This window comes from Pleuronectes platessa, chromosome 4 (genome assembly GCF_947347685.1).
Source record: "Pleuronectes platessa chromosome 4, fPlePla1.1, whole genome shotgun sequence".
NCBI classification, from domain to species: domain Eukaryota; kingdom Metazoa; phylum Chordata; class Actinopteri; order Pleuronectiformes; family Pleuronectidae; genus Pleuronectes; species Pleuronectes platessa.
In genome coordinates, this window is record NC_070629.1 from 7,574,466 (window position 1) to 7,599,216 (window position 24,751).

At 41.6% G+C, this 24,751-nt stretch overlaps 2 protein-coding genes across 3 annotated transcripts; one reads left to right on the plus strand and one right to left on the minus strand.

Annotated features, from left to right (window-relative positions):
* Positions 1-225: 225 nt before the first annotated feature.
* Positions 226-11,230, minus strand: LOC128438118 (mothers against decapentaplegic homolog 2). 2 transcript variants are annotated; one of them, XM_053420519.1, is made up of 11 exons: positions 11,038-11,230; positions 9,592-9,990; positions 8,129-8,218; positions 7,706-7,899; positions 5,959-6,093; positions 5,653-5,715; positions 4,707-4,760; positions 3,355-3,567; positions 3,043-3,180; positions 1,975-2,119; positions 226-1,387 (listed from the first exon to the last, which is right to left on the minus strand). In XM_053420519.1, the coding sequence occupies exons 2-11, from the start codon at positions 9,825-9,827 to the stop codon at positions 1,264-1,266; spliced, it is 1,392 nt and encodes a 463-aa protein (XP_053276494.1). In that variant the 5' UTR covers positions 9,828-9,990; positions 11,038-11,230; the 3' UTR covers positions 226-1,263. The 2 variants fall into 2 exon arrangements, with proteins under 2 accessions (XP_053276494.1, XP_053276493.1); XM_053420518.1 differs by having other exon boundaries at positions 5,641-5,715.
* A 314-nt stretch (positions 11,231-11,544) lies between these two features.
* Positions 11,545-22,670, plus strand: lrp13 (low-density lipoprotein receptor related-protein 13). Its single transcript, XM_053420263.1, has 21 exons — positions 11,545-11,746; positions 11,920-12,093; positions 12,585-12,800; positions 12,905-13,120; positions 14,054-14,269; positions 14,375-14,604; positions 15,193-15,322; positions 15,698-15,888; positions 16,081-16,267; positions 16,978-17,190; positions 17,319-17,502; positions 17,594-17,795; positions 17,986-18,150; positions 18,416-18,616; positions 19,476-20,025; positions 20,174-20,293; positions 20,502-20,609; positions 20,767-21,000; positions 21,129-21,504; positions 22,451-22,550; positions 22,647-22,670. Exons 1-21 carry the CDS (start codon positions 11,689-11,691, stop codon positions 22,668-22,670), a joined length of 4,095 nt encoding a protein of 1,364 aa, XP_053276238.1. The 5' UTR covers positions 11,545-11,688.
* Positions 22,671-24,751: the final 2,081 nt, after the last annotated feature.

The following is a 24,751-nucleotide window of genomic DNA, read 5'->3' on the forward strand; positions in this document are numbered from 1 at the left end:
GGGCAGTGGTTTTCTTTTACCAAGACACAGAGCTGCTATTGGAAATGAGTTCAAACTGAACCTTTTGGGTAAAAATGAAGGAATGATCCATGCCCTTCATGTCACTTTAGAAACAACTGTGGTCTTGAAAATACTACTTCAATAAAAAGTGAACGACAGAAAAATTTAAGTATACTTATATATAAAAATACATGAGAATACAAAAAAGTAGCAAAACAATGGGGATATAGGCTAAAAACAGAATGAATTTATTGATACCTTCAATTTCTCTCCTGGTGAGACGTTTAATGTTTCACCTTGGAGACCTCCAGGACTCCCAGTGTTGTGTCAAAAAGAAAAAGAAAAACCTTTTACATAACAGCTAATATTCTCTGGTCCCTGCCCAGTGCTCCCTGCAAAGCCTGGCCAACATCTCTTAAGCTTCCATAGCAGGCTTTAGAATGAGGATTTACGTCAACTAAGTAAAAGGACGCATAGAGTCCCTCTTAATTACAAGGAAATAAACTACAGCCAGACTGAGTTTGCAGTTTGTTTAGGGGTTTGTTTTTTTAACTAACATTCCTATTTGTCCATTAAGAGGTATGTCTTATAAAGACACACGTCGGGAGTTACAAGAAAGGGCCATTGTGGCAACATCAATTCAATCCAAATTTCACAAAACACATTGTGGCGTTTTCCTTCATAGGAGAACGACCAGCAAGGCCATCGTTTCTTCACCAAGCCTCCTCCCCTTCACAAAAGATGGGGCCAAATTTGCCGGAGAAAAGTAAACTTAGGTTCAGAACAATGGTTTGGGGGGGGGGGCTGGAACGAAAATCATTTTAGCATTCAAGCTCCTGTTACTCATACAAGCAATCTTCAATACTGAGAAACTATTCACATATATTTTTGGTATTTCCCATACTTCCTGGACTAAAAACCAATATACATTTCATTTGTACCACAAATAGATCTAATATTAAGGATTTGGGGAAAAGCAATTTAACAAGGTGCATGACATAGATGGGTAACAAAGTGCCAATGTTTTTTTTTTTACTGAAAAGTGTGTGTTGTGTGTTTGTGACAGTGTGGGTGCATTTGTTCTTCTCTGTGTGTGTGTGTAAAGTTTATTGAGGGATGTGGAACTGGGCCACAAATACTATGAAGTATGTTACAGAAAATACTTTATGTTGGGATTCCATTTTTTTCATGAGAGGACTCACAAGTTTAAAATTTAATGATCTTTGTAATGGGCTGAGTTTTTTTGGGTGTTTCCTTAGCTGTTTAGGACATACTGGAGCAACGTGCAGATGGGGAACCCATCTGGGTTAGAACCTTGTCCAGCCACTGCAGGGGGCCGTTCAAATGCAGCTCTATCCAGCATGGAGTGCTAGTGACAGTTTGCCGCCTGCAAAACAAACACAATCATATAAATGTCTTGGGAGGATATGGCCAGAAAACAAAGGTTGTAGTTTCTAGGTCTCTGATTGATATTTATTTTGAATATATGCTTGTGAAAATACATATGCAGCAATAAGTCCCACTCACAAAACAACAAAAACATTCCTGTATTTAACCACTTGCCTCACATGTGACAACCTCAATCATCAATAATAAGACACATTCTCAAAAAGAAAAACTAAAATTATCCTTTGACTAGAGCTGGACAATAAAACAAAAACAATATTTATCACAATATCACAAGCAACATAAAAAGATTCAATATATATCAATATAATGTTCATGCATCGTTTAAGTGGCTGCCACTGAGCAATCACATCTCCATGATGCATTACAAAGTCTGCTTAAGTTGAGTTTGTAATGCATCAGTCAGAATGAATTCTTTAACTCAAGGTTTTGCTTGAGTTGTCTAAAGCGCTTTGTCAGATAAATAATTATTTGACACTTTTAGAATTCTGATTACTTGAAACCAGATTGGATATGGAGCATGCTTTGGTGAAAACTGTAGAGCTAGAGTTAGTTGGTATTTCTCACCTGTACTCGGCTCCCCAGCCTTTAACAAAGCTCATGCGGATGGTGCACATCCTGGTGAGCTGGTAAACAGCCTCAAAGCCCTGGTTGACTGACTGAGCCAGCAGGGCTGCAAATTCCTGGTTGTTGAAGATTTTTAGATTACAGCCTGAAAGAGTTAAAAAGAAAAAAGGGCATCAGATAATGTAGGTTTTCTAAAAGATCTAACAAACTGATCTAACATTCAGCTTTGGGCTGGTACTGGTCTGTCATCTAGCATCTGTGACCCTGATTTTGTTGTGGCGTGTTTGATCTGTGTTTAATCTGTGGCTGCCGGGTCACATGACTCTGATGAGTCAGCATCAGAAACATTTGGTGAGAATGAGAGTTCTGACTGGCGGTTCAGCTGAGCCAATCATCATTTTCATATTCAAGCAAATCTTTACAATTATTATAACTGTATTATTATGTTTAAATTAGACACTGTAAATAAGCATTTTATGTAAACTAAATCACAATTTAGACTAAATGACAGAGTACAGATTAGCAAATGGTAAATTGTGTGTAACTTGTTAAGTGCTTTTAGTGGTCGATGAGAAAGTGCAATATATAAATACAGTCCTTCATACAGCACTTCTACATGCAACGCTTTTTCAATCACACATCAATCATACACCATCAGCACAGCCTTTTGTGGTTCAACTTCTGGACGAGCCAGGGATTGAACCGCCGACCTATCTATGGATGCTGTGATGAGTTTGCCATGTTTCCCTCCCTGAATGTGGATCCCCATTGGAATCCTTTGCAACTAAATCCAATCCAAATACCACAGGTAAAGCTACAAACTTTTCAGTCACATAACAAAATATATGGAATTGTATTTTTATCAATTTTTGATGGCATATACCTTTTTAAAATCCTATTAAATAAGGGTTTAGTATGGTGGGCATCAATGGCTTACTTTACATGGAATGAGCCCCATCATCCCCAGGAGACATCCATATTATACTTTATGTTGTTCAGTGGGTGCTATACTGCAACTCCAAGCTGATTTCTCTGATTGTAATACTAGTGACATTTACAGCGTCTTACCTGGAGGAATTTTACACACTGTTGCTGGATGCCAGCCATACCGCTGATTGCAGTTTGGACTCTGGACAAAGATGGCGCTATCACTCAAGCACTCAGCAAATACCTCCCCTCCAATGTAGTAGAGTCGAACTCCTCTTCCTGAAAACACAGACGGAACATATTCCTTGATATGTAACATGAGACCTGACTTAATCAACATGTGTGAATACGTAAGACTGGACACGTGACACATTTTGTAAGCAAACGAAAAGAAATCAAGATGTTGTACACAGATGATAATGTTAAAAGGAGCTAAGTGAATCTATGCCATACCTATGTGTCTCCGGGTCATCTCCACAGTGGCGTTCCTGTTGACATTAGACAGCAGCCCCAGGCAGAAACGCTCAGAGTTCGATGGATCTGTGAATCCGTCCACAGTCAGCGAGGGCTGAGATGCATGGAACGTCTCGCCAACACGCTGGTTCAGCTCGTAGTATGCTATAGAGCACCAGAAGGCCGGCTCCGAGTAAGTCACCGGCTGCAAGTCTACAGCAAGAAAAGATCACGTCAGTAAAGTTTCTCTTTTTGACCAGACATATGCTAGTGCAAAGCCAACACACAGGTCTGAGTAATTGTTCTCTGATTGATCCGCCGTCGATCGGTAGCAGAAGATATTTCCTCTAAACAGTTTAATTTCTCTATAAAAGTCAGTCAGATGAGGCAAAACAAACAGCTGTCACTCGTAATTTTTTTTAGTAAATACTTTTGTATTCTAAATTTGGTAATTAGTAAATCTGACAATGGCTTCATTGGGGGCTTCGCCGGTTTGGCAGTTTTACAAGGTGTCTGATCTCCATTTTGTTTAAGCAGCAGATGTTTGTCGGACGAAAAACGTTATCAACTTTGAAACATTGTATACGAATAATTCATAATCATTTGAGCCTTCTTGTAAATCAAAGAAAAGAACGAAAGTTAGACCTTTCTTTGTGTAAATTTGTCCCAGTTTGTTGGCTCAGTAGCATTGTGGTCTGTTAAAATGCAAAGCACTTCGTCTTCCTTTTAAAACACAAGGCGGGGATGTATGTATACATTTGCATATAGAGCTGTGCAGGACAGATGCAGGGCAGTGCGAACAGGACACATGTCTCTTTCTTATTGCATTTCTTCGTCATCTCTCTGTGATGTGAAAATATCGGATTTCCACACAGTCAAGAGTGTGTGTCCTGCGCATATTGTTTAAATGGAAAATCTTGCACAGTGTCACACCTGCACCTGCTGACAACGCAGGTGAAACATGTGACACAGACACAGGCTGATACAGGAGTTTAATGTGGCCCTGAATTTAAACTTACAGTAATAATGATCATTTACTGACAAGATTCTGAATAGGATTTAGCCCTGTAGTGTTTACTCGCATATAGCGCGGGGAAGAGAATTCCAATCTCATTGGGTCACTTGGATCACCCAAGACACACCTTAATCAGGCATAAACAGGGCCCTAGACCCCGCGATCGGTATCGGCTTTTACTACTTCAAAAGAGCAAGTGATTGGACCCCAAAATCCTGATTGCAACACCCTTATGTCCGAGTTTGTAATATCAAATAACCAGCCTCCAACCTGTGATGTATTAAACATTCAGTATGCTTTTGTGTTCTGTATTGTTCAAACAAAATTTGCATCTTACCCATGCTGTGATTGACAGGAGACAGCGTGCCGGGGGACAACTCGGCAGGAGAACCTGACAAAGAAAACAGGAAGTCTTTGATTTGGACACTTATTTACAGGAGACTATAAAATTAACGCCATAGACGTGACAAACTGACGTCACAATATTGTTGATCACAATACTTTTCTATATAGTGTTAAACAGATGCTCTTTACGGTTACTAAAGCGTCGGCTGCATTTCCTACATTTTCCTTGTTAAGATAATACAATTTGAACTTACTTAACTGTACAAAGAACAAAAGGACGATGTATGAAACAGTAAGCGTACTAGCTTGCTGATGTCATTATTGTTATCATTAGCAGCACATTGGGGACGCTAACACAACGAGAGAGAGAATTTGGAGCCAGACCGAAGTGTTAGAAAGACAGTATATACATGTAAAAGTGTATTCTGTCAACTACAGACAAAGGATGTACCTTCTTTCTAACATTCTTACATCTGTTTCCAAAAGGTGAGCACTGACAGGTTACAGGACAATACAGTATCAAATGTTAGATTTCAAAACCAGGGAATTTAGAGCTGCAACTTCTCCAGCAACTATTCTTTAACTTTTTGGTATTGTCATGCGTTTTTAATTCAGAAGTATCTTTCAATGAGTCACAGCAATTCACTAGAAAAACATGCATTTATCATGGGTAAGAGCCAAGTCTTTCTAAATTCCTCTAACAAGTAATACATGATGAATATCTGTTGAAGCAGAGGAGATCGTATAAAACTTGAGAGATTTTACTTTATTATAAGGGCATTCTATAAACTGTGGTCCTATTGATTATTCAAACAGACAAGAAGTAAGTATCCCCTGAAAAATAAATTGAAGTTGGTTGGGAGTTGAGGACGACAAGGAAAATAAAAGATATATATATAAATAGAAGGAGAGCTAGTCTACGGTACCTGTGTCCATACTTTGATTCATCTGTTGATCACTGGCCTCTCCATCCTCACTGATATAGCCAGGTGGTGGCGTCTCTGTTAATATGATGCAGGGACAAAAAATGTAATATGTAGCTGTGAGATCATCACAATGTAATATGATTGTTGAACTTTCGTAATTAATCAGTTTCAGTACAAAAACATGCATAAAGTGCATAAATTACAAGAATGACTGTACTTGTAAATTCTGTAGTGTCAGCATTATGTTAGCCCTGGCTGTAACCCTTCTGTGAATTATTCAAATATTGTCACTTATATGCTGTGCAGTGTTAAGCTCACCTGGTATATAGTTGTTCGGAGGTTCAATACCTGCTGGAAAGTTTGTGTTCTCGGGTATGGAATGAGTGTAGTCATCCAGAGGTGGCAGCTCTGGCAAAATTTCTGAGTGTCTTGGCACAAGAACAGGAGGCAGCACTACAGTGTTGGGTAAAGGATCAGAGAAGAGCCTTATCAGACAGATTATTTAAAAAATTGTTTGTCTGAGGTTTTTTGATGATTTTGGTTCAAATGAGCGTTGCAAAACCTTGGCAACAGCAATAAATAATGATGAATCACTAACTGATGAATTGTGCAGATTTTAAACATTGTACATCCCTAAAACTCTAAACCAAATAATTGCATTTTCTGGAGAGTTCAAATTTGTTGCTAACTTATATACCAACATTTTGTACAGTTTAGTATACTAAGAATTGAATAATGTTAAATTCTGTATAAAACTTAAGCTAAGAATCACCTGTCTTAGAATTAAGACTTGAAACAGGTAGTCTGGCTCGTTCAAGGTTAACCGTAATGGTAAATATATCCTTAAACGCCAGAACCTTTTAACAACACACTGTGTGATTAATTTAATATAAACAACAATAGCAAAACCAATATTGACCAATTTCTAAGCAGTCAGTAGTGACTTTCTGTAGCCACTGGTTACAAACATTTTTAACAGAATACAACAAGTTAATACGCTAAGCAGCATTTAAAGGGCTGGTAGGCCTATTATGTTACTATTGGATAGATCAAGACTAGTTAGGTTTAGTGGTGGGAAAATTGATCGTTATTTACGTGAACGATGCGGTTTTTTGAGTAAACGATGCAGAGACAGAACATAAGTGATTCATGTTTTCTGCTATTCCATATTTTAGGCCCTATCGTCTTTTACTCTGTCAGAGTCTCCTATATGAGTGTCCTCCCTGTTTGTTGATTAGCTTTAGAGTTTATAAGACACGTATTTAAAAACATGCGTACTGTGCGGACGTAGTTCATCTGCTAAACACAACAAGAGACGCGCAAACGCAGGACATCAGAGTTAAAGTGACCGGATTCATGACACCAATTCATTATTGACCAGCAGAGTAATGCGCCTCGATGTTGCCATGGGGGGCAAGGTAGGGCCACCCTGATACAATAAAGGCTAAATATGCAGCACTCAAGTCTAAACTGAATGAATGTCAAGTCAATGTGGAGAGCACTGCCCACTGTTAAAGACTGACCGTTGTAGACTGATTTTTGAATTGAAAACCCTATCTTGTATATTACAACACACTTGTAATCAGAGTCTTAAATACTTTTTTAAAGCATAAATCATGAGGCTAGTGAAGATGCACACACAGCGATAATTATTTTTATCATGTATGATAATAAAATCTATGATGCATCGAAGATCGTTTTATAATCATATCGTACTACTATAAATATAAAGCGAAGCATGAGGTGCCTAGAGATTCCCACCTCGAGTAAGCTTCCTAATTTTCAGTCAATATTTTAGCTAATATAATCTCCTGCTTGCTGTAACTTCATAGTTAGCGTACTGAGATGAGAATGCTTGTCACTTTCACATCTGTCAGCAATTAAAGCAATTAGCATATTTTTTGTATTCACTCAAGTAGAATGAAGGACAAGTTAAACAAAATGCTTAAATGTTCAGGTTTCACTTGAAACTGACAGAAATTGTGCCACAAACATGCACTGACACGGACTCACATACAGATGTGAATGTTTTAGGAAACAAAAGTCAACTGGACAGTCTTCTCACCTGGGGTCTCCACCCTCTGGTAGTGGTAGGGGTTGATGCAGACCTCGTCCTTCTTGAGGTGGAAGGCATACTCACAGGCCTCGATGGCACGCATCTCATGGTGGCTGTGAAGGTCCGGCCATCGCCACAAGCGGCAATAGATAACATGGGGAAGCCCCTTCCTGTGGGAGACCTGCAAGCGGCCATCCAGGGATCTGATTGAACAGCAAACCAGAGATGGTTGTGAGAGGGGAAGAAAATAGGGTAGAGTGGGGGTGGGCCCATTATATGGTCAGGGAGGGGAGGGAAATGGAGAGGGATTGGATTGAACAGTGACAAGAATGAGAAGCAAAGATGTTCTAAATATCTGTCACCTCCAACATTTAAAGACAACTCTCTCACATCAAGTTGTATACAACACAACTAATAGTTGAGAATAGTCACCTGGTTTGGTCAGGGTAGCTGTATAGGCCTGATGTATCCCACGTTTCTATCGTATTTGGTGTACTCAGTCCCCATATTTCAGAGCAATTGCTGAGCACAGAGAAAATCACAAAACAAACACAAAAAATAAATAATAAACATGGGACATGGATCATTCAGAATATCAGTATGGTAATGTGAACATTGCAAGGCCTTATTGGAATCTTATGGAAAAATAAAGACATCAAATTATTTTTCACCCGCGGACATTAAAGATAGGAACTTCAAATAAGAGAAGCCTTTTGGACCGATTGAAAAAATTTGAAAACAGAAAATGGAATCTGCTAAACACACAATGAATGAGACCAAGAGCATTCTTCAACTGTGATATGTGTTATCAAACACTGAAAATAACCTTTTTACTACAGTCAAACTTATCTGAGACATTCAAACAAACAATGAAGACACACAATGGCACAAAAGAGACACAACCTTGGGCAAAAAAACAAAATTTTCGGACATTCTCAAAACATTCACAAGAACATGAACCAAAATAAGAAGTTAAAAACATTGAATGGGAATCATTACTTCTGAATAACAGGAAAATGACAAATTTGACATGTGCAATGCTAGAAATTCACAAAAAACACAAATTACCTCGGTGGGATCAAAACTACCATTCAAAATTGCAATTGTCTGGTTCGTGACAGGGCAGGAAATCAACAGTTTTTCCATCAGCTATAGCAGCTCATAAATCCTACAAAGCAACAACTATACTTACCGATGGAAACTAGTGTCCAAAGTATCCAAATTATGAATGGGTAACAAAATGCTAAACAGGGTAGAATCCCAATCAATATGTACCAATGTAAACATGGCTGGTAGCAATGCCCAAACCTGGCATTATTGAGGGGTTGTCACCCATCATCATGTAGATACCCTCTACTGGTCCTGTCCTCTCAAATAAATGATTCCGTCCACATCATGGCAGCCACTACATTTCTGCAAAAGCAACATTGCAGCCTAGAAAAATTCTCATGCAATAACAACGAGCCTGCTATCTATAGACATACAAACATCTGACGTGGTACTTGGCAGTACATCAGTGAGGAAATCTGTTAACACAGTGTTCCCACTGAACGTGAGTCTGGGCCGTCAAGGCTGGCCGATAAAGACAACATCTTTCGCCCTTCTAATGTCAATGGTCCCATGACAGTGACAGAAATGGTCTAACAGCAAGTACAATTGTAAACAAACAGGAATTTGATTGATTTTCAGCTCATTTTAATGAGAAATTGATATTCTACTATTTTGCATCACTAATTACATATCTAAACCAGGGTTTTTAAGTTTGATGAGATTACCACTTAACAGTCCACAGTTTTATCTAAGGCAAAACTAACCACATTTTCAGGAAACACACGTCTAAGAGCAGTAGTTTTTTATTTATTTATTGAAGAGTGAGTATGTGCTGGGCAGTATACCTGGGGATGGTGACACACTTGGTGTTGCAGTTCTGTGTTGTGATAGCTTTCTCCAGCTCATCTAGCTGGCCCGTCCTCTTTAACTTCTTCACTAAGCTCTTCACAGCCTTCTCGCACCATTTCTCCTCTTGGCTATTCTGCTCACCACCACCCGCTCCGCCCTGGCCACTGGATGACTTCTTCCAGCCCAGCAGCCTCTTCACCACGGGAGGGGTGAATGGCAGGATGGAGGACATCTTAGCTGGACAAGCTGAGAGTCTCCAGAGGACTCAACACAAGCCCGAACTAACACAGACAGAGGAGACCTGGAGCTACAGTTGGGACCCTTGCTCAGATGGGGCCCCCTCTAGAGACCAGTGGGTGGATGCTAGCAGGGCTTACTCAAAGGAGATGGGACACCTGAGGAGAAAGTCACACACAATTCACATCATTACAAACACAATATGGCACAGAAGACTAACCACATCTAGCTGATCAACACAGTAAGAGGAATGTATTAGTCAATGCAGCTTCCAATAGGGACTGAAATAATACGTCTAGCAGTTTTGTCAGTGATAACACGCGGATGACATTAGTTCCTCTAGTGTGAACAGTTGTCAAATAAGTTTAAAAGCAGAAACGACCACTTGACGTTAGCTTGTCTCTCACAGTGCTCGAGATCTAAGCTAGCGAACTTGCAAACTTGTAAAGTTAACACATGGGGTGTGCCTCGTACCCTCGCATCCAGAATACACAGGCAATCACGACCAGCTACTGACGATGCTACTGACTAGCTAGGTGAACGCTATCAAATAAATGCGAAGAGAGCATGTAGTGTTTTGTGACAGCCCCCTTGTGCTAACACCAACTGGCTTGGAAAAGGCCGGTAGCTGGCTACCTGGTGGGGGGGCCTGCTTGACTCAAATCACAACAATAAGTTCGCTAGCATTAGCTTGCTGAGTGCTTCGCAGCAAAATGCTAAAATAGTCTGAACTAACCACGAAAAGCGAAATACTTCAGTGAACCTATCGGAGTAGGTGAGAGGGAGTCTGTGGAGAAGTCCTCGTACGGCTAAGTCAGCTAGCGTTAGCTTAACAAGCTAGCTGCCAGCTTGTTATCAAAAATCCTTTTGTTGTGATCCGCGAAAAAACCTCCTGTGCGCAACAGTCAAGTCGCGCTACTTCGCTATCTAACGTCGGCACGTAACAGACATTTAGGCTACGATTAATCTCACCACACCAAATTTCACTTTGTGATAATAAACGTCTTTATGTCTTCTGTGAACGGAGCTAATGTCTGTTGGTGACTTTTGCTAAAATAATGGCACCAGAAGGAGTTAGCATCTTGGACCAACTCTTCCAAACTGAGCCCTGGCTCCCGCTGGCTAATGGAGCTAACGTAACATCTCTCTCACAAATCAACATGCTTCAAAGTCGAGAAAGCAGCTTCAAGCGTTTCAGTAGTTACCCCAGTTTTACAGTCCAGTACTTCGCTTTTAGAGAAGAGTGTGCGCACAGCCCTTCAAACGCCTCGTTGACCAAAAGAAACGCCAGGACAGTGTTGTGCTGCAACTAATTTTGACAAGGCTTGTATGCGGCTCTCAAGTTGCTACCAATGCTACTGAAGCTAGTTAGCTAGGTTAGGTAGACCGGAAGAACACAACAAACTGATGGCTCCCTACACGGGCTTAATCCCGCCTTCGTGAAAGCTGATTGGAGGATTATGAAAAGGCCTCAGATCACTGGTCCATGTCTTTGACAATCCTCATTGTTTATTTGACAGCATGGCTTCAGATCTGTCACTCAGCGGTGTGGAGCCAAATGTAGTTTTAGAATTTGTGAACTCACTTTTTACTTTTTCAACCAAATATAAATATAAAGACATCGATCAGGTTTTATCTTCTTTCAGGAGTGGCCGTTTTTATGCCTTCACTTCCATTTTTAAATCATAAACACAACTTCCACTGGTCTGGTTGATGGTTAATACCCAATATGGCAGGAAGCAGTAGCCCCTCCCCTCACTCAGGTGATCCATCAGTTTGTATTGGCCTCACCTGGCACCAGTATAAAATGCAGCCGTGTTACACTCAGCCAGACTTGGCCGGTTTCCTCTCCAGTGATGGCTGTATTTCTATTTCTTTGTGGTCTTTTATTGCTATTCACAAGGTCCTTACAAGGTGAACCAGATGAAGCTTGTAAAAGAGCTTTTACACCAACATAACCGCCTGATTTACAATCTACATGTGACTATTTACTTCATGTGATGTTTCTTACTTCAGGCCCAGAATTAAGGGCTGTGCGATTTTATTCAAAAGTATTGCAGTGAATTTTTTTCTTCTCTTTTCCCCAGTTGACCTGATCCAAACAGTTGTGTCAGCTGGAAGCAGTCATCTGAAGTGCAACCTGGGTTCCAAACTGTGCAAGGACGGCTCGGAGTGTGTCCTCCATAGCACTGTGTGTGATGGAGAGCCTGACTGCAGGGATGGTTCAGATGAAGAGGACTGTCCAACTGAATGCAACAGAGGTACGACACTGAATACACAGTGAGCTCAAGTACTACCAGCGATTACTTTCTGAGGGTTGTTATCACCTAAATTGATAGTAGCACACAGTACAATGATGTAAATGAGTAAGTGAATTCAAATAATCCAAAGTCTGCTTCCAGAATGCTCACCTGAACCAAATAATAGACTAGACTAAAACGGGACATATTATAATCAACATGGAGGAATTATTCTGTTTTGCGCAAGATGGCATTACTCTTAGTTGGCTGCACTGAAAATGAGACATGCATACCTGACGGTTCTCATTCATCCAAGTCAGAAATTGTACAAGAGCACATGGGCAACTGGACTTGGCTGCAGTTCCTTCTGGATGGGAGCTGAAACACAAGTTGCCTATGTACACTTGTACAACTTCTGAAGCTATCGGAAATCGAATTGATTCTAATTCAAGCTCACACATTGACATTTTCAAAGCCAAATTTCCTCATGACCAATTTTTGTATTCAAACAGATCAGTTTCGGTGTGCCCATGGGAAGAAGTGTCTAGAAAAGGACCAGGTTTGCGATGGCGTTCCTCAGTGTCAGGACCGTTCTGATGAATTCCAGTGTATGAAGCGTATGGATGGCTGTGTTCACCACTGTGACAACAAGAACCGCTGCCTGCCTTCAAACTTCCTCTGTGATGGAGAGAGGGACTGTTTAGATGGCACAGATGAGGAGAACTGTGGTAGGTTGAAATTAATATGGATCTCTGACATTATCATACCTATATTAAGAACTTGTGCAGACTGAAACTCTGAATCCTAATGTTTGATCTTTTTTCTAAATCAGAGGACCTTGAGGAAGAAGAGTATAAAAGGGAAGGAAGGACCAGGTTGACCTCTAAGCCTAATTTACCTGTGTCTACATCCACTATCAAGTGTTCTTTGAGTGCCAGACCCTGCAAGAACAATGCCGAGTGTGTCCTGTACAACCATGTTTGCGATGGAGAGGCAGACTGCAGCGACGGCTCAGATGAGGAAGAATGTGTATCAACATGTGAAACAAGTAATTCGGAGGGTTTGAACAAATGTACAGGGTTAAGAATGGCTTTACTGCCCTCTAGTGGGTAGCATTAATTACCTCCACCCAGGAGGTTGTGCTTAAATTGCTGTTTATTTGCCTCTTAGCAGAGATATGCCAAAAAACTACTCTACCAATTTTCTTGAAACTTAGAGGAAGGGTTGGCAATGGACCAAGGAAGTACTACTGGAGAGGATTCAATTAAGCGGGCAGATCCAGAATTAGTACATTTTTATAATATAGCACTTCTAAAAACAAAGTTACAAAAGTGCATCAAAATAAAATGTTCATTAAAGAATAAAACCACAAAACATGTAACAGAAATTTAAGAGCCACCTGATACAATAAATACTCGAATTGGGTAAAATCAGAGAATGCAACACAATAGAAGTACCTGTAAGCTACTGACTCACTCTGCTGTAGTTTTTTGGTAGGGGTGTTCCAGACACACTTAGTCTTCAGTTGAGAATCTGGAACAGTTAAAGGCCCCTGTCAGAGTCTCTCAAAGTGTGAGCAGGGTTGTGGGGTGGATGAAAGATTGGCAGCATACTGAAGATTCAGACCCTTAAGTGCCTTGTATGTAATGGAAAAAAACTTTAAAACAAGCCAGTGTGAAGAGCTGAAAACTGAGGTGCTGTGTTCCAAACGTTTACTCTAGTAAAAGCCTGGTTTACATTCATATTTCTTTAACATTGCAAGAGGGGGTGCTTTTCTTCCAGATGCATTAAATATACAGGATATGGATCTGATGCATTGGATTGTATTGTCACCACAAAGTAATTAAAAATATATAGTGACTAGTGTGCTCAAATGTCACCGTTATAGGTTTAATGCAGTGTACTGTTCAAAGGGACATCTCGTTGGGAAGGCATCACACAATTTGACAAACGTCGCATCCGTGCCATGTGTCCTCTGCAGATCAGTTCCAGTGTGCCCATGGAAAGAAGTGCATTGCGCAGAGCCAGGTGTGTGATGGTATGCCTCAGTGTCAGGACCGCTCAGATGAGCTGGACTGTACCTTGCACATGGACGGCTGTGCTCACCAGTGCGATGACAAGAGCCGCTGCATTCCCAACACCTTCCTCTGTGATGGGGAGAAGGACTGCATAGATGGCAGCGACGAGGCCAACTGTGGTAGGATGTAATTGAACTTGGAATTGACTATTTACTGAGTGGATTAATCGGGCTCTGCTCTTACACAAGGCTTGTGTGGTGGTTGTTGTCCCCTCCTCCCTGTAGCTGAAGAGGGCTGCAGTGCCACTGAATTGAAGTGCACCAGTGGCCAGTGTGTGTCTGCCACAATGCGCTGTGATGGACAGCCAGACTGCTGGGACCGCTCGGATGAAGAGGCCTGTGCCAATGCACTGGTCTGCACCACCAAACACAGCTGCCCTGTGAGCAAGGAGTGTCTGGTGCAGGAGTGGATCTGTGACGGATATCAGGACTGCAAAGATGGCACTGATGAGAAGGTGCATGTCGAAGGCAAAACCATATTTATAAATACCTTTGAGCTAAAGCTTGCTAAAAGTGTCTATCTAGGATTAATCTAATTTACTTCTCTTAAACAAGCGCATTACCAGTATCTAGGAGAGAGACTAAATGAACAAATTTGAGAGAACATGACTGCTCTGTAGTGTGCGTTCATTGTAGAGCTTCTATGTGGTCATTAAGCTGGTGGGAAATGTGTATGTGCTGTACTTTGGTCCGTGCTGCAAGTACATAGCTGTACACGGTATTCAAAATGCTAATAGTTTTTCCTGTTTGTATGAAAGAAATAACACTGAATGCAGCATTCTCAGCTGTTCTTCCATATCCACCTTTTTTGTTTTACAGTTGCATTGTGGCAATGCTCAACTCAAAATGAGGCATTTTATAATGGTATTATCTGGCTCTGGTTTAGAGTATTTCAGCAAGGCAAAAGCTTTATGACATGGCATTTTAAGGCCAGGGACTTAATGGCCTAAACATTTACCTGGGCACCCTGTAACCACAGGTTTCAAATCAACCTATGAAATAGTAGTAAAATGACAGTAAATAATAGACTTGTTCCTCCTCAGGATTGTCCTGTTGATCCTCTGACCTGTGGTGAGTTCCAGTGGTCGTGTAAATCCAAGACCATGTGTGTCCCTATGGCCTGGAGATGTGATGGCATGAAGGACTGTGATGATGGCAGTGATGAGAATAAATGTGAGTATTCATGAATCACAAAAGGACTACCCCCTTGATACCATGTTTCATGTCTCGATGTCTGCACTGTCAACTATAGTAATGTATCCCAAAACAATGCTGCAGTTGTGTGTAGAATTGTGATCTTCATTAAGTGTAAAATCTACACTAATGAGTCGCAATGCAGCTGATTGGTGCAAAATGAAAAAGTATTAATTAAGAGGTACATGTGCAAGTGTCACTCAGTTTGTCATTTATTTCAGTCAACTGAAACATTCAGTTACATGTATAACCAGAAATTACATTTCTCATGAGAGCTAAAATCTTAACTTTGCATAATGGTGGTTTTCCTTGGTGAAATTGTAGCTGAATACTTGTAAAAACTGTGCACACCAGGTGAGGTGGTGCCGTGTCTTCCTCACCAGTTCCAGTGTGGAAGTCGGGAGTGCCTGGAGCTGTCCCTGGTGTGTAACAGCATGACGAACTGTGCAGATGGCTCCGATGAAGGAGGCAGCTGCCAGATAAACTGTGCAGAGAAAGATAAGAGGCGCTGCTCCCAGAACTGCTACAACACGCCGCAGGGAACGGTGAGAAGCCTGTATACAGTATTAACAGTCAGATTTTAATTGGTCAACTTTACGTAACCATAGCCTGTCTGAGGGGAATGATAAATACATTCGACTGAACAATAAAATTAAGATTCTTATCTTTCTTAGACGTTTTGTACAAAACTAGTAAGCAGTAATGTGTTCTCCCAAAACGTCTCACTTTCTGTGTAGCGCTGTGGCTGTGCAGCAGGATACAGGCTCATGGACGACGGGATGACATGTGCTGATGTTGATGAGTGTGAAGGCCTGAGCTCAGGTGTTTGCAGTCAGCTGTGCATCAACACTCCTGGATCCTACAGCTGTGACTGTCACCCAGGCCACATAATGGAGGCAGATGGACAGCACTGCAAGATCACAGGTAAAATCCTTTCAGACCTAGCAGTAGACTGAATCATAGGCCCAATGTGCTGAGAGGAATAATCTGACATTGATTCATTTTCGTACCGGGTGTTGGATGAGAAAATTGATACCACACATGTAGGATTAAATATGAAGAAACAGCCAGGAGACCATTGGCTTAGCATAAAGATTGTAAGCAGAGGGGAAACGGCTAGTCTGGCTCAACACAATTCTCCTACCAGCCCCTCTAAGACTAAGATATGAAATGTTCCAGTGTGTAAGCGCATGATCCCTTTTTATCTATACACTTCCAACATTTCTATAAAATGTTTTATTTAAATGTGTTGTCACTTTAAATAAATGCAACGACTGACATTACCCTTACTTTAATTGACTCACCTGAACCAAATCCATAGACTGCATGGCACCACGCTTCATTAGCTTCTGGTCCAACAAATAAACGTCACCTTTTAAAGGCCTCTATAAACTGGCTGCCCCTCATACCTGTTGGACTGTCTTCAACCCTTCACCCCTTCCCATGCCCTGCGCTCTTCCTCAGACACTTCTTTTTGTCCCTACATTTAGAACTTGAGCTGCTCTGCACCACAACTCTTTTGTCTGCCTCATATCTGCCGGCTGAACTGTATTGGACAACTCAAACCCCAACCAAAAACGAATCTGTTTAGAATAGTCTACCCTACCCAACTATAATCTCTTCTCGACCCTCAGGTGAACCCTACTTGTTGTCGTCGGTCCAGACAGACCTGATTGTGTTTGGACTGCGCAGTGGCAGCATGGATATGTTGTCCTCCACTGCCAAGAAAGCCATCCTGTCTGTGGATTACGACTGGAGGGAGCAGAGGGTCTTCTGGGTCAGTCTGGACACTGGGAGCATCAAATGGTCCTCGATGGACCAGAAAAACACAGGAACGCTGATTAAAGGTTGGGGCAATAAAAGTGTGGTAGAGTATTGCAGGTGACTGCATCAAGGAGAGGGCACAGAGGAAGACTCATTCACTGTAGAGCACAGGTAGAAGTCTTTAAGACATAAGACCCATTCGTTTCTGCAGATGTGCGAGCTGATTCTGTAGCTGTGGACTGGCTTGGCAGGAACTTGTACTGGATTGACGGGGTCAACAGTAAAATAGTTGCCATCAAACTGGCCCCAGACACTGCAAAATCACAGGACCAGACTGTCATCCTGGATGAAGACCTGGATCAGCCCCGCTCTCTGGCCCTGCTGCCGCAAAAAGGGTCTGTACGAATTTATTTCAATTAGCATTATTTTGCGATGTTAATATAAAAACCTTAGGATCAGTATTCAAAGCCTATAATTTTCCACCAGACTGATGTTCTGGACAGAGATCGGTACTATAGTGAAGATCGAGCGGGCCGGGATGGATGGCTCCGAGAGGGTGGCAGTGGTGAACTCCAGTCTTGGCTGGCCTGGTGGTGTGGCTGTGGACACCAGCTCGGACAGAGTCTATTGGACGGATGAAAGACTTGGAGCAATTGGATCTGCAACGTTTGATGGAGATGATATCCGGGTAAACCATTCTGCGAGTGATGCTGTCATATTATCAGTTTTCTATGTTTTAGCAATAGTCTTTTTTTTCTTTTTTTTTTGTAGCATCGTTTCATATGCATCCAACAAATCTTGCTGCAGAACTTTCCTCGCTTAAACTGTGAAACTCCAAAATAACAGTAAAATGTGCCGTGTAAAAATATCCCTTTCAGATCTTGCAGATGAAAGAGACCAGCAGCCCATTCTCACTGGCAGTGTTCAATGACATGCTCTACTGGTCTGATGCCAAAAAGCGAGTCGTCCAGGTTGCTCATAAGATCTCTGGCAAATACCATCAGGTTCTCCTGAAAAGACAAAGACAGCCTTTTGGCGTGAAGGTGAATGAAATGTTTAGAATTGTTGGTTTTTAGGCGCAGATGGAAAAGGGCTGGTATTGTATAGTACTTAGTTACTAAATTTGGATCATGTACGTGCTCAGAGCGGCTGGCCAAAGAGCCCACACCCAGCTTTTGGATATGTTTGAAGTTTTCCACTAATACAGCTTTTAACCCATGTTTGCAGAGTTCAGACAAACTTTAAAAATCCTGCAGATGCATCAAGTGTTTGATCGGCACAAATAAAACTTCTGTTCCCTTCTTGCAGATTATCCACCCATGGCTCCAGATGGGAAACCAGAGCCCCTGTGAGAAGATGGCCTGTTCCCACATGTGTGTGTTTGCCCGGGGCCCCAAAGCTGTGTGCAAGTGTCCCTCTGGTCTTGTACTGGCGGAGGATAGGCTGACCTGCTCCGGTCTGGTCAACTCTGCGTTCCTGCTGATGTTGTCTCCATCCACTGTCACTCAGGTTTACTGTAATGCATATTTACACAAAGTATTATCTGCTTTGCCAGAATAAAGTTGTAAATTGGATATTGTTGCTGAGAGTTTGAGAAGTTAAGGAATCAATACCACTCTATGCAGTAAATTTGAAGCTAAAAGCAGACGTACAAAGACTTAAGATGGTGGAAATGGCTGTTTGTTCTGCATGGAAACGAATCCATTTCCCAGCACCTTTTAATATTTAAGACGAGGATCTAAAATCCACAAGTTGTCTTGTCATTTGTGGAGTTGGGGATCAATTGGATATAATAATGTTGTTGACTTTTTATTGGTGTGTTATCTCCTAACTAAAAACTGCCTTCGTTAGCTTAGCATGGGCAGAATATATCTACTGTGGGAGAAAGCCCCTGTCCACAGAGCCATGTTTCTTTTTGCATTTTTCACCTGGTGGCCAAGTCAGTTTTCCTACACTTGGCAGGGTATTCTTTAGATTGCAATCTGTAACTTCTATTAGAGTTCACCCAATCCTATACACTCCTATTTACCTCCATGGGTTATTTGTCAGCAGACCGGGCTTTTGGAAGGTGGGTGACTCCACAATTAAAAAGTAAATTAAAGCAACAACCCCATAAGGTATATTTAAATGCAAGTACTTTTGCAAAAGTAGTGCTCTGATTGGATCTGGTTATTGATTGGTCAAAAGTACAAATGCATGACAAATTTATGAATTAAATGTACTTTGTCACATCCCACAGCTGCATAAATGTTTATATTGCTCAAAGTGATCATATATTCTAGTGTGACATCAGCCAAATTGACACATTTTGTATTTATAATGTGCATTTTTCTTTTGCATGAATTTGTATTATTCCATATGTTTTCAGATTTACATTCAGTCCCGACACACAGCAGGAGAGCTGAAGGGCTGGCCCGAACATCTGGCCCTGCAGCTGCCCAGTGTCAATGAAGCCGTCATCATGGACTACAACCCACGTGATAGCACCCTATTCTTGACCGATGATGGCACAAATTCACTGAGCGCCTTCAAACTGAAGGACTCGGACTTGGTGTCCCAGGGCCAGCTCCTCAAACTCCTGGGTAACACCATCACTGCCATGGCCCTGGACTGGGTGACTCTTAACATCTACTGGAGCAGCAATAAACAGCCACGCCTGCAAGTCACCTCCATTATGGGAGCACACACTGCTGTTGTCATCGAAGAGGGTATTGAAAGAATCGGATCCATCGCTCTCCATCCTCCGACTGGGAGAGTTTGTTTCACCAACTTGGGTGTGCAGGGTGAAGGTGCGTCGGCTACTGTAGAGTGTGCAAACATGGCCGGTGTTGGGCAGAAGGTGGTGTGGAAGGATGCTGTCCAGCCAACATCCTTGGTCTTCTCCAGTAATGGGGATGCTATTTACTGGGCCGACTCTGGTAAGCTTTTTATACAAATATTTTGGAATAGTAGTCTCCTCACAAGGTGCCCTCTAGTTGAGATGTGATTTCATGCACTGAAAGTCTTTAGCATAAAGCTGTGCTTTGCTGTGTAGAAAAGCAAAACGTATCATGGATTCTCTCCCAGCTTTAGGAAGCATTGGCTCTGTCCAGCTTGATGGATCTGAATATAGAGAGGTGAAGGTTGGTGATGGCCTGGCTGCTGTGGCTCTGAGTGATGATATGCTGTTCTGGATGACTATCAATGGTAATGTATCTACTAAATGAATAGGTATCTAATGGGTGGTCAACAACTTGACAATGAATACTTTTTCTGCATGGTGCATCAGTTATTCAAGCCATACAAGAAGTTGCCTCAATAGGAAATTGTTGCAACGTACCCAAACAGAAAGCATCTTTTGAATCGCATGACCTTTTCTCATTGCCTTTTGTTTTTTCCCATGGCTTTTCCTCAGATAAGACCAGGCTCTGGTATCGAGATGAGCAGCAGCAGAAAAAGTTGTGGTTTGAAGTTGGCACACAAGTGGTCAGCATGAAGGCCTTCAGCAAGTCAAGTCAGTCTGGTAAGAACCACACCTTAGGTTACCTGGTTCATGAAGTGATCACTTCTGGTTGGTGTTAATATAGCATGCATATACCCTTTCCCATGGCTCCAAATGCAAGCTGAAGCATAAGGCAACCATCAAAAACCAGCTGACGACAGTCCTCTTGCTTAAACAGGTTCTAACAAGTGCACAGAGAACAACGGCAACTGCCAGCATTTATGCCTTGCCACCTCAGAAGGCCGGACATGCAAGTGTGGCCATGATCACGTTCCTGTGAATGACACCCACTGCAGCCTGGAGCAGCACTGCCCAGCCGGCAGGAAGCCATGTCTGGATCAACTCTCGTGCCTTCCTGTTGAGAAGTTCTGTAACGGTCACGTGGACTGCTCCGACCATTCAGATGAGAACTGTGAGTAGTTTGCTTTTTAACAAGCAATGAGACAAATTGATCAAAGTGAAGAAGTTCGGTGTATTAAGAACGTTTTACAAAAAACACTATGGCTTGCTTTCTGAAAGGATGAACTGTGGTCTCTTTAGGTGTCAATCTGATGCTCTGGTCTGGAGTCAGAACCTCTGCTCCCATCCAGCCTCACAGCTCCCCTCCTCCCCCTTACCCATCGCTGTCTGAAACCATTGACCTGTACACCACCATGAATGTCAGCAGCCAGCTCATGAACCTGGATGCCCAGCAGTGCAGCCAGAGACGCTGCAGTAGCAATGGGCACTGTGTGAAAAACGATGGAGACACCACATGTGTGTGTTCGCTCGGCTATATTGGTGATTCCTGTCAGGACCATTTCCTGAAGACCATGCAGGGTCCCATCATCTATGGCGCTGCAGGGCTCTGTGTGGGAGTGGTGGTCATTGCTGTAATGGCAGTACTGGTCAAGAGGAAGAAGATGGCCAACATGAGGTTGTTTATCTAATTAAGTAGAACCCATCCTGTCTCAACACAACTTTTCCACCTTATAAGATGCCACAATTTTTAATGTGCTGAGCTGTATAATTATTACACTTTTTTTGAGCTAAAAGCATATATATATATACACACACACACACACACACTGACTCTGCCAATATGGGATAGAAGGTGAAGATGCAAATATTTTACTATATACATCTACCTTCTAAGAACTCTTGTCATCAAGACGTATGAATAAGTTGGACACTGCATTAATTGCCTAATTTAATTTGTAATGACAAACTTTATTTATACTGTGTTTCTAGAGTGCCTCAGACGTAAACAGACAATACATACAGAGCAATTACAAATTAAATAGAGTAAATGCAAAACAAGATCAGACAAAGCAATGAATTAAATGCCTGGCTGAAAGCAGTATGACAAACAATACAAAAATAAAGTGCTCACATTAGCTTGCTGACATGCTCACCATGACAATATTAACATTCCGATATTTAGCAGCTGTTTACCATGTACCACATCAGTTGTATTGTCAAACTTTAAACTCTTTACCTGATTGTAATGATAGTGGTTGGAGATCAACAAAGTATTGAGATTCAACCTCAAGGCAACATGAATATCTATATAAAACTTCATGGCAGATGCCATCAGTGGTGATTGTGTTAAATGTAACAACGTGAGATCCTTTCCTAGCATAGTGGCAATCACCTTTGGACATGAATGATCATAGAAATGCCAACTGATCCAACAAATGTTGATGTAAAGTCTGAACCTGAGCGGACTGATGTCATCCATAGTTACATTGCCAGCAAACTACACGCATTTAAAACTGACAGATAATGTATTTTGGTCCAACAGTAGCTAGAGGTCACTTTATAGAGGTAGCAGGAGTGTATCTTATTTGTAAGTCTTTCTGATTTGTATTTCTTTCCTTCAGGGGAGCTAGCTCAGCAGCTGTGAAGGAAACGTCTATGACAGACTTGGAGAACAAAGCTGAGACCACCCCTAGTTCAAAATCTGTCCAAGAGAAACCAGAGGTGGACCTCCCAAAAAACATTACTAGCAGGTTCCCAGGTTGTCTTTCTGTGTTGGATGAGTCTAACTTAGATTTTTTTTTTTTTCCTTTTCTGCAGGAAGTGGCACCATCTGTCGGCTGATTAAGATGGCAAGCAGCATTTTAAATAAACAATTTTCATTTTCCACGGTTTCTTGTGATTTGAGCATCATTTGTCAGAACACCAACAACTTCATCTTGCTCTGTCTGTAAAAAATTATCCCTGAGTTATGGCCATGACTTGGATGTTAGGGAGATATTCTGCTCAGAGTATAATGACCGACATCAAGGAGTGAGCACTCTAGCTATGGAAGTTGAGATCAACTGAAGAAAATCTGAGAGATGGGGTTATTGGCACAAAAACTGTCTTCCTCGTGATTTCCCAAAATCCTCCACAGGGTACATATTCTATACGTTGATGACAAACTAATTAGGGCCCGAGCACTGACAGATGTGAGGCCCTTTTGAAATTGTAAGGATTATTATTATTCATGCAAATTACTTGGCTTTTTGAGGGCTTTAACATGCTCAAAGTCTTAACGCACTTTGCAGAAAGTTTGAAAGTGGTGAAAAGTTTCATATTCTGGAGGAATTTTCAATGGGCGTCGCAAAATGGCTCAGCGGAGACCCCGGCACGTGTTCACATTGACCGAACTTCACAAAAATCGATACACAGGTGTATCATGACCAGACAAACAAGTCTTAGGAGCAACTTGAAAAACGCTACAGGAAGCCTGCTATTTTGCATTTTTTGGCCATATTCCACATTTTTACTTTGAGGTACTTGTACCAGGGTTTACATCAGATCACCTTCAAATTGAGAGGAGTGTCATCACAACAAGACAGAGATATTAATTGATTTTTTTTTCATCATACGGTGTTACCGTGGCGTCAAAGTTTGATTACATGCCATTAAAACAGGTTACGTCGCTCTCCCCCTCAGAATTGGGACATTTCCTCAAACCGTGTAAACATTGAGGTACGGCGGAGGTTCATCCTTCGCCAAAGAAGACTAGGTTTTCATAACTCCACTGTGCATTGTCCTATCACCACCAAACTACTCTCATGATCAGTCCAAGCCTGAACAGCTCTGTCAATATTTACTCAATTTTTTTCAGGCAAAACGCATGCAACGCTTCAAAATACATGTGCTCAGGCCTGCCCAGCGCTTCTTTTGTATTTTATTTAATTTTTATTTATTATTCAGACAAATTAATTGGCTTTTTGAGGGCTTTAATTATTAGGGCCCGGGCACTGACAGGGTGAGTTCCTATTGTAATTATGGGTGCCGCCTAGTGGCAGGCACCACTAGGTCCATGCTTTGCAGGGCTCCGCCCTGCAAAGCGTTAGAGAGAATGGCGACGCAACGCGCCATGCAAAGCATTACATATTACTATTCCGTGGTGTATATTATTCTTATATCTTCTTCCGTCTTTATTTCGGCGCACTTCTCCTCCTACAAATTGTCGCACAATCACGAGACCTACAAATAAACCTGCGGAATTACGTCGAATAGTGTGCTGTTATTCAAAATTTTGATTCGTCCCCCGGTTCGCTCAAAGATCGCGATAACGCGACCAAAAACGACGAATGGGACTCAAGGTCTCTCGCCCTAAAGAGCGAGAGTGCAAAAATTACCTGTTTTGAGGTACCCCGGGTGCACTAAAACTGCTCTCAAATCCCCAAACGGAGGTCCTCAGACATGATTTTTAGATATTTGAGGTGGTGAGATTGTTTCCTTCGCAGACATGTCACTCTCAAATCTCTCGGACCTGGGCTTATATCCGCATCGAAAAATCGAGGAATTATTTCCGGAACCTGTCATCCATTGGAGCCCCATGTTAATTCTGAATATTTTTCTGAAAAGATTAAAACTGAAAAATAAAACGTAAATCGCTCCCACGGCTCCATTTCTCAGCTCTCACAAATAAAAAATATATCCGGTTGTAGTGTAAACTGTTGATTCTCAAAATGTCTAAACTGCTCTTACGGCCTCATTCTTTGACTCTAAACAATAATATAGATATGTCATTGTTCGTCCAAACCTTGTGATTCTCACGGTGTTTTCATTTCACAGATAGGAGTTATAGATTTTGAATTAGAGCATTTTGTTGGGGACGTTCTCCAGAGCTATAATGTCTCCCTCTCTCACGTCGCACCTGTCATAATCAGGGAGTCACACTA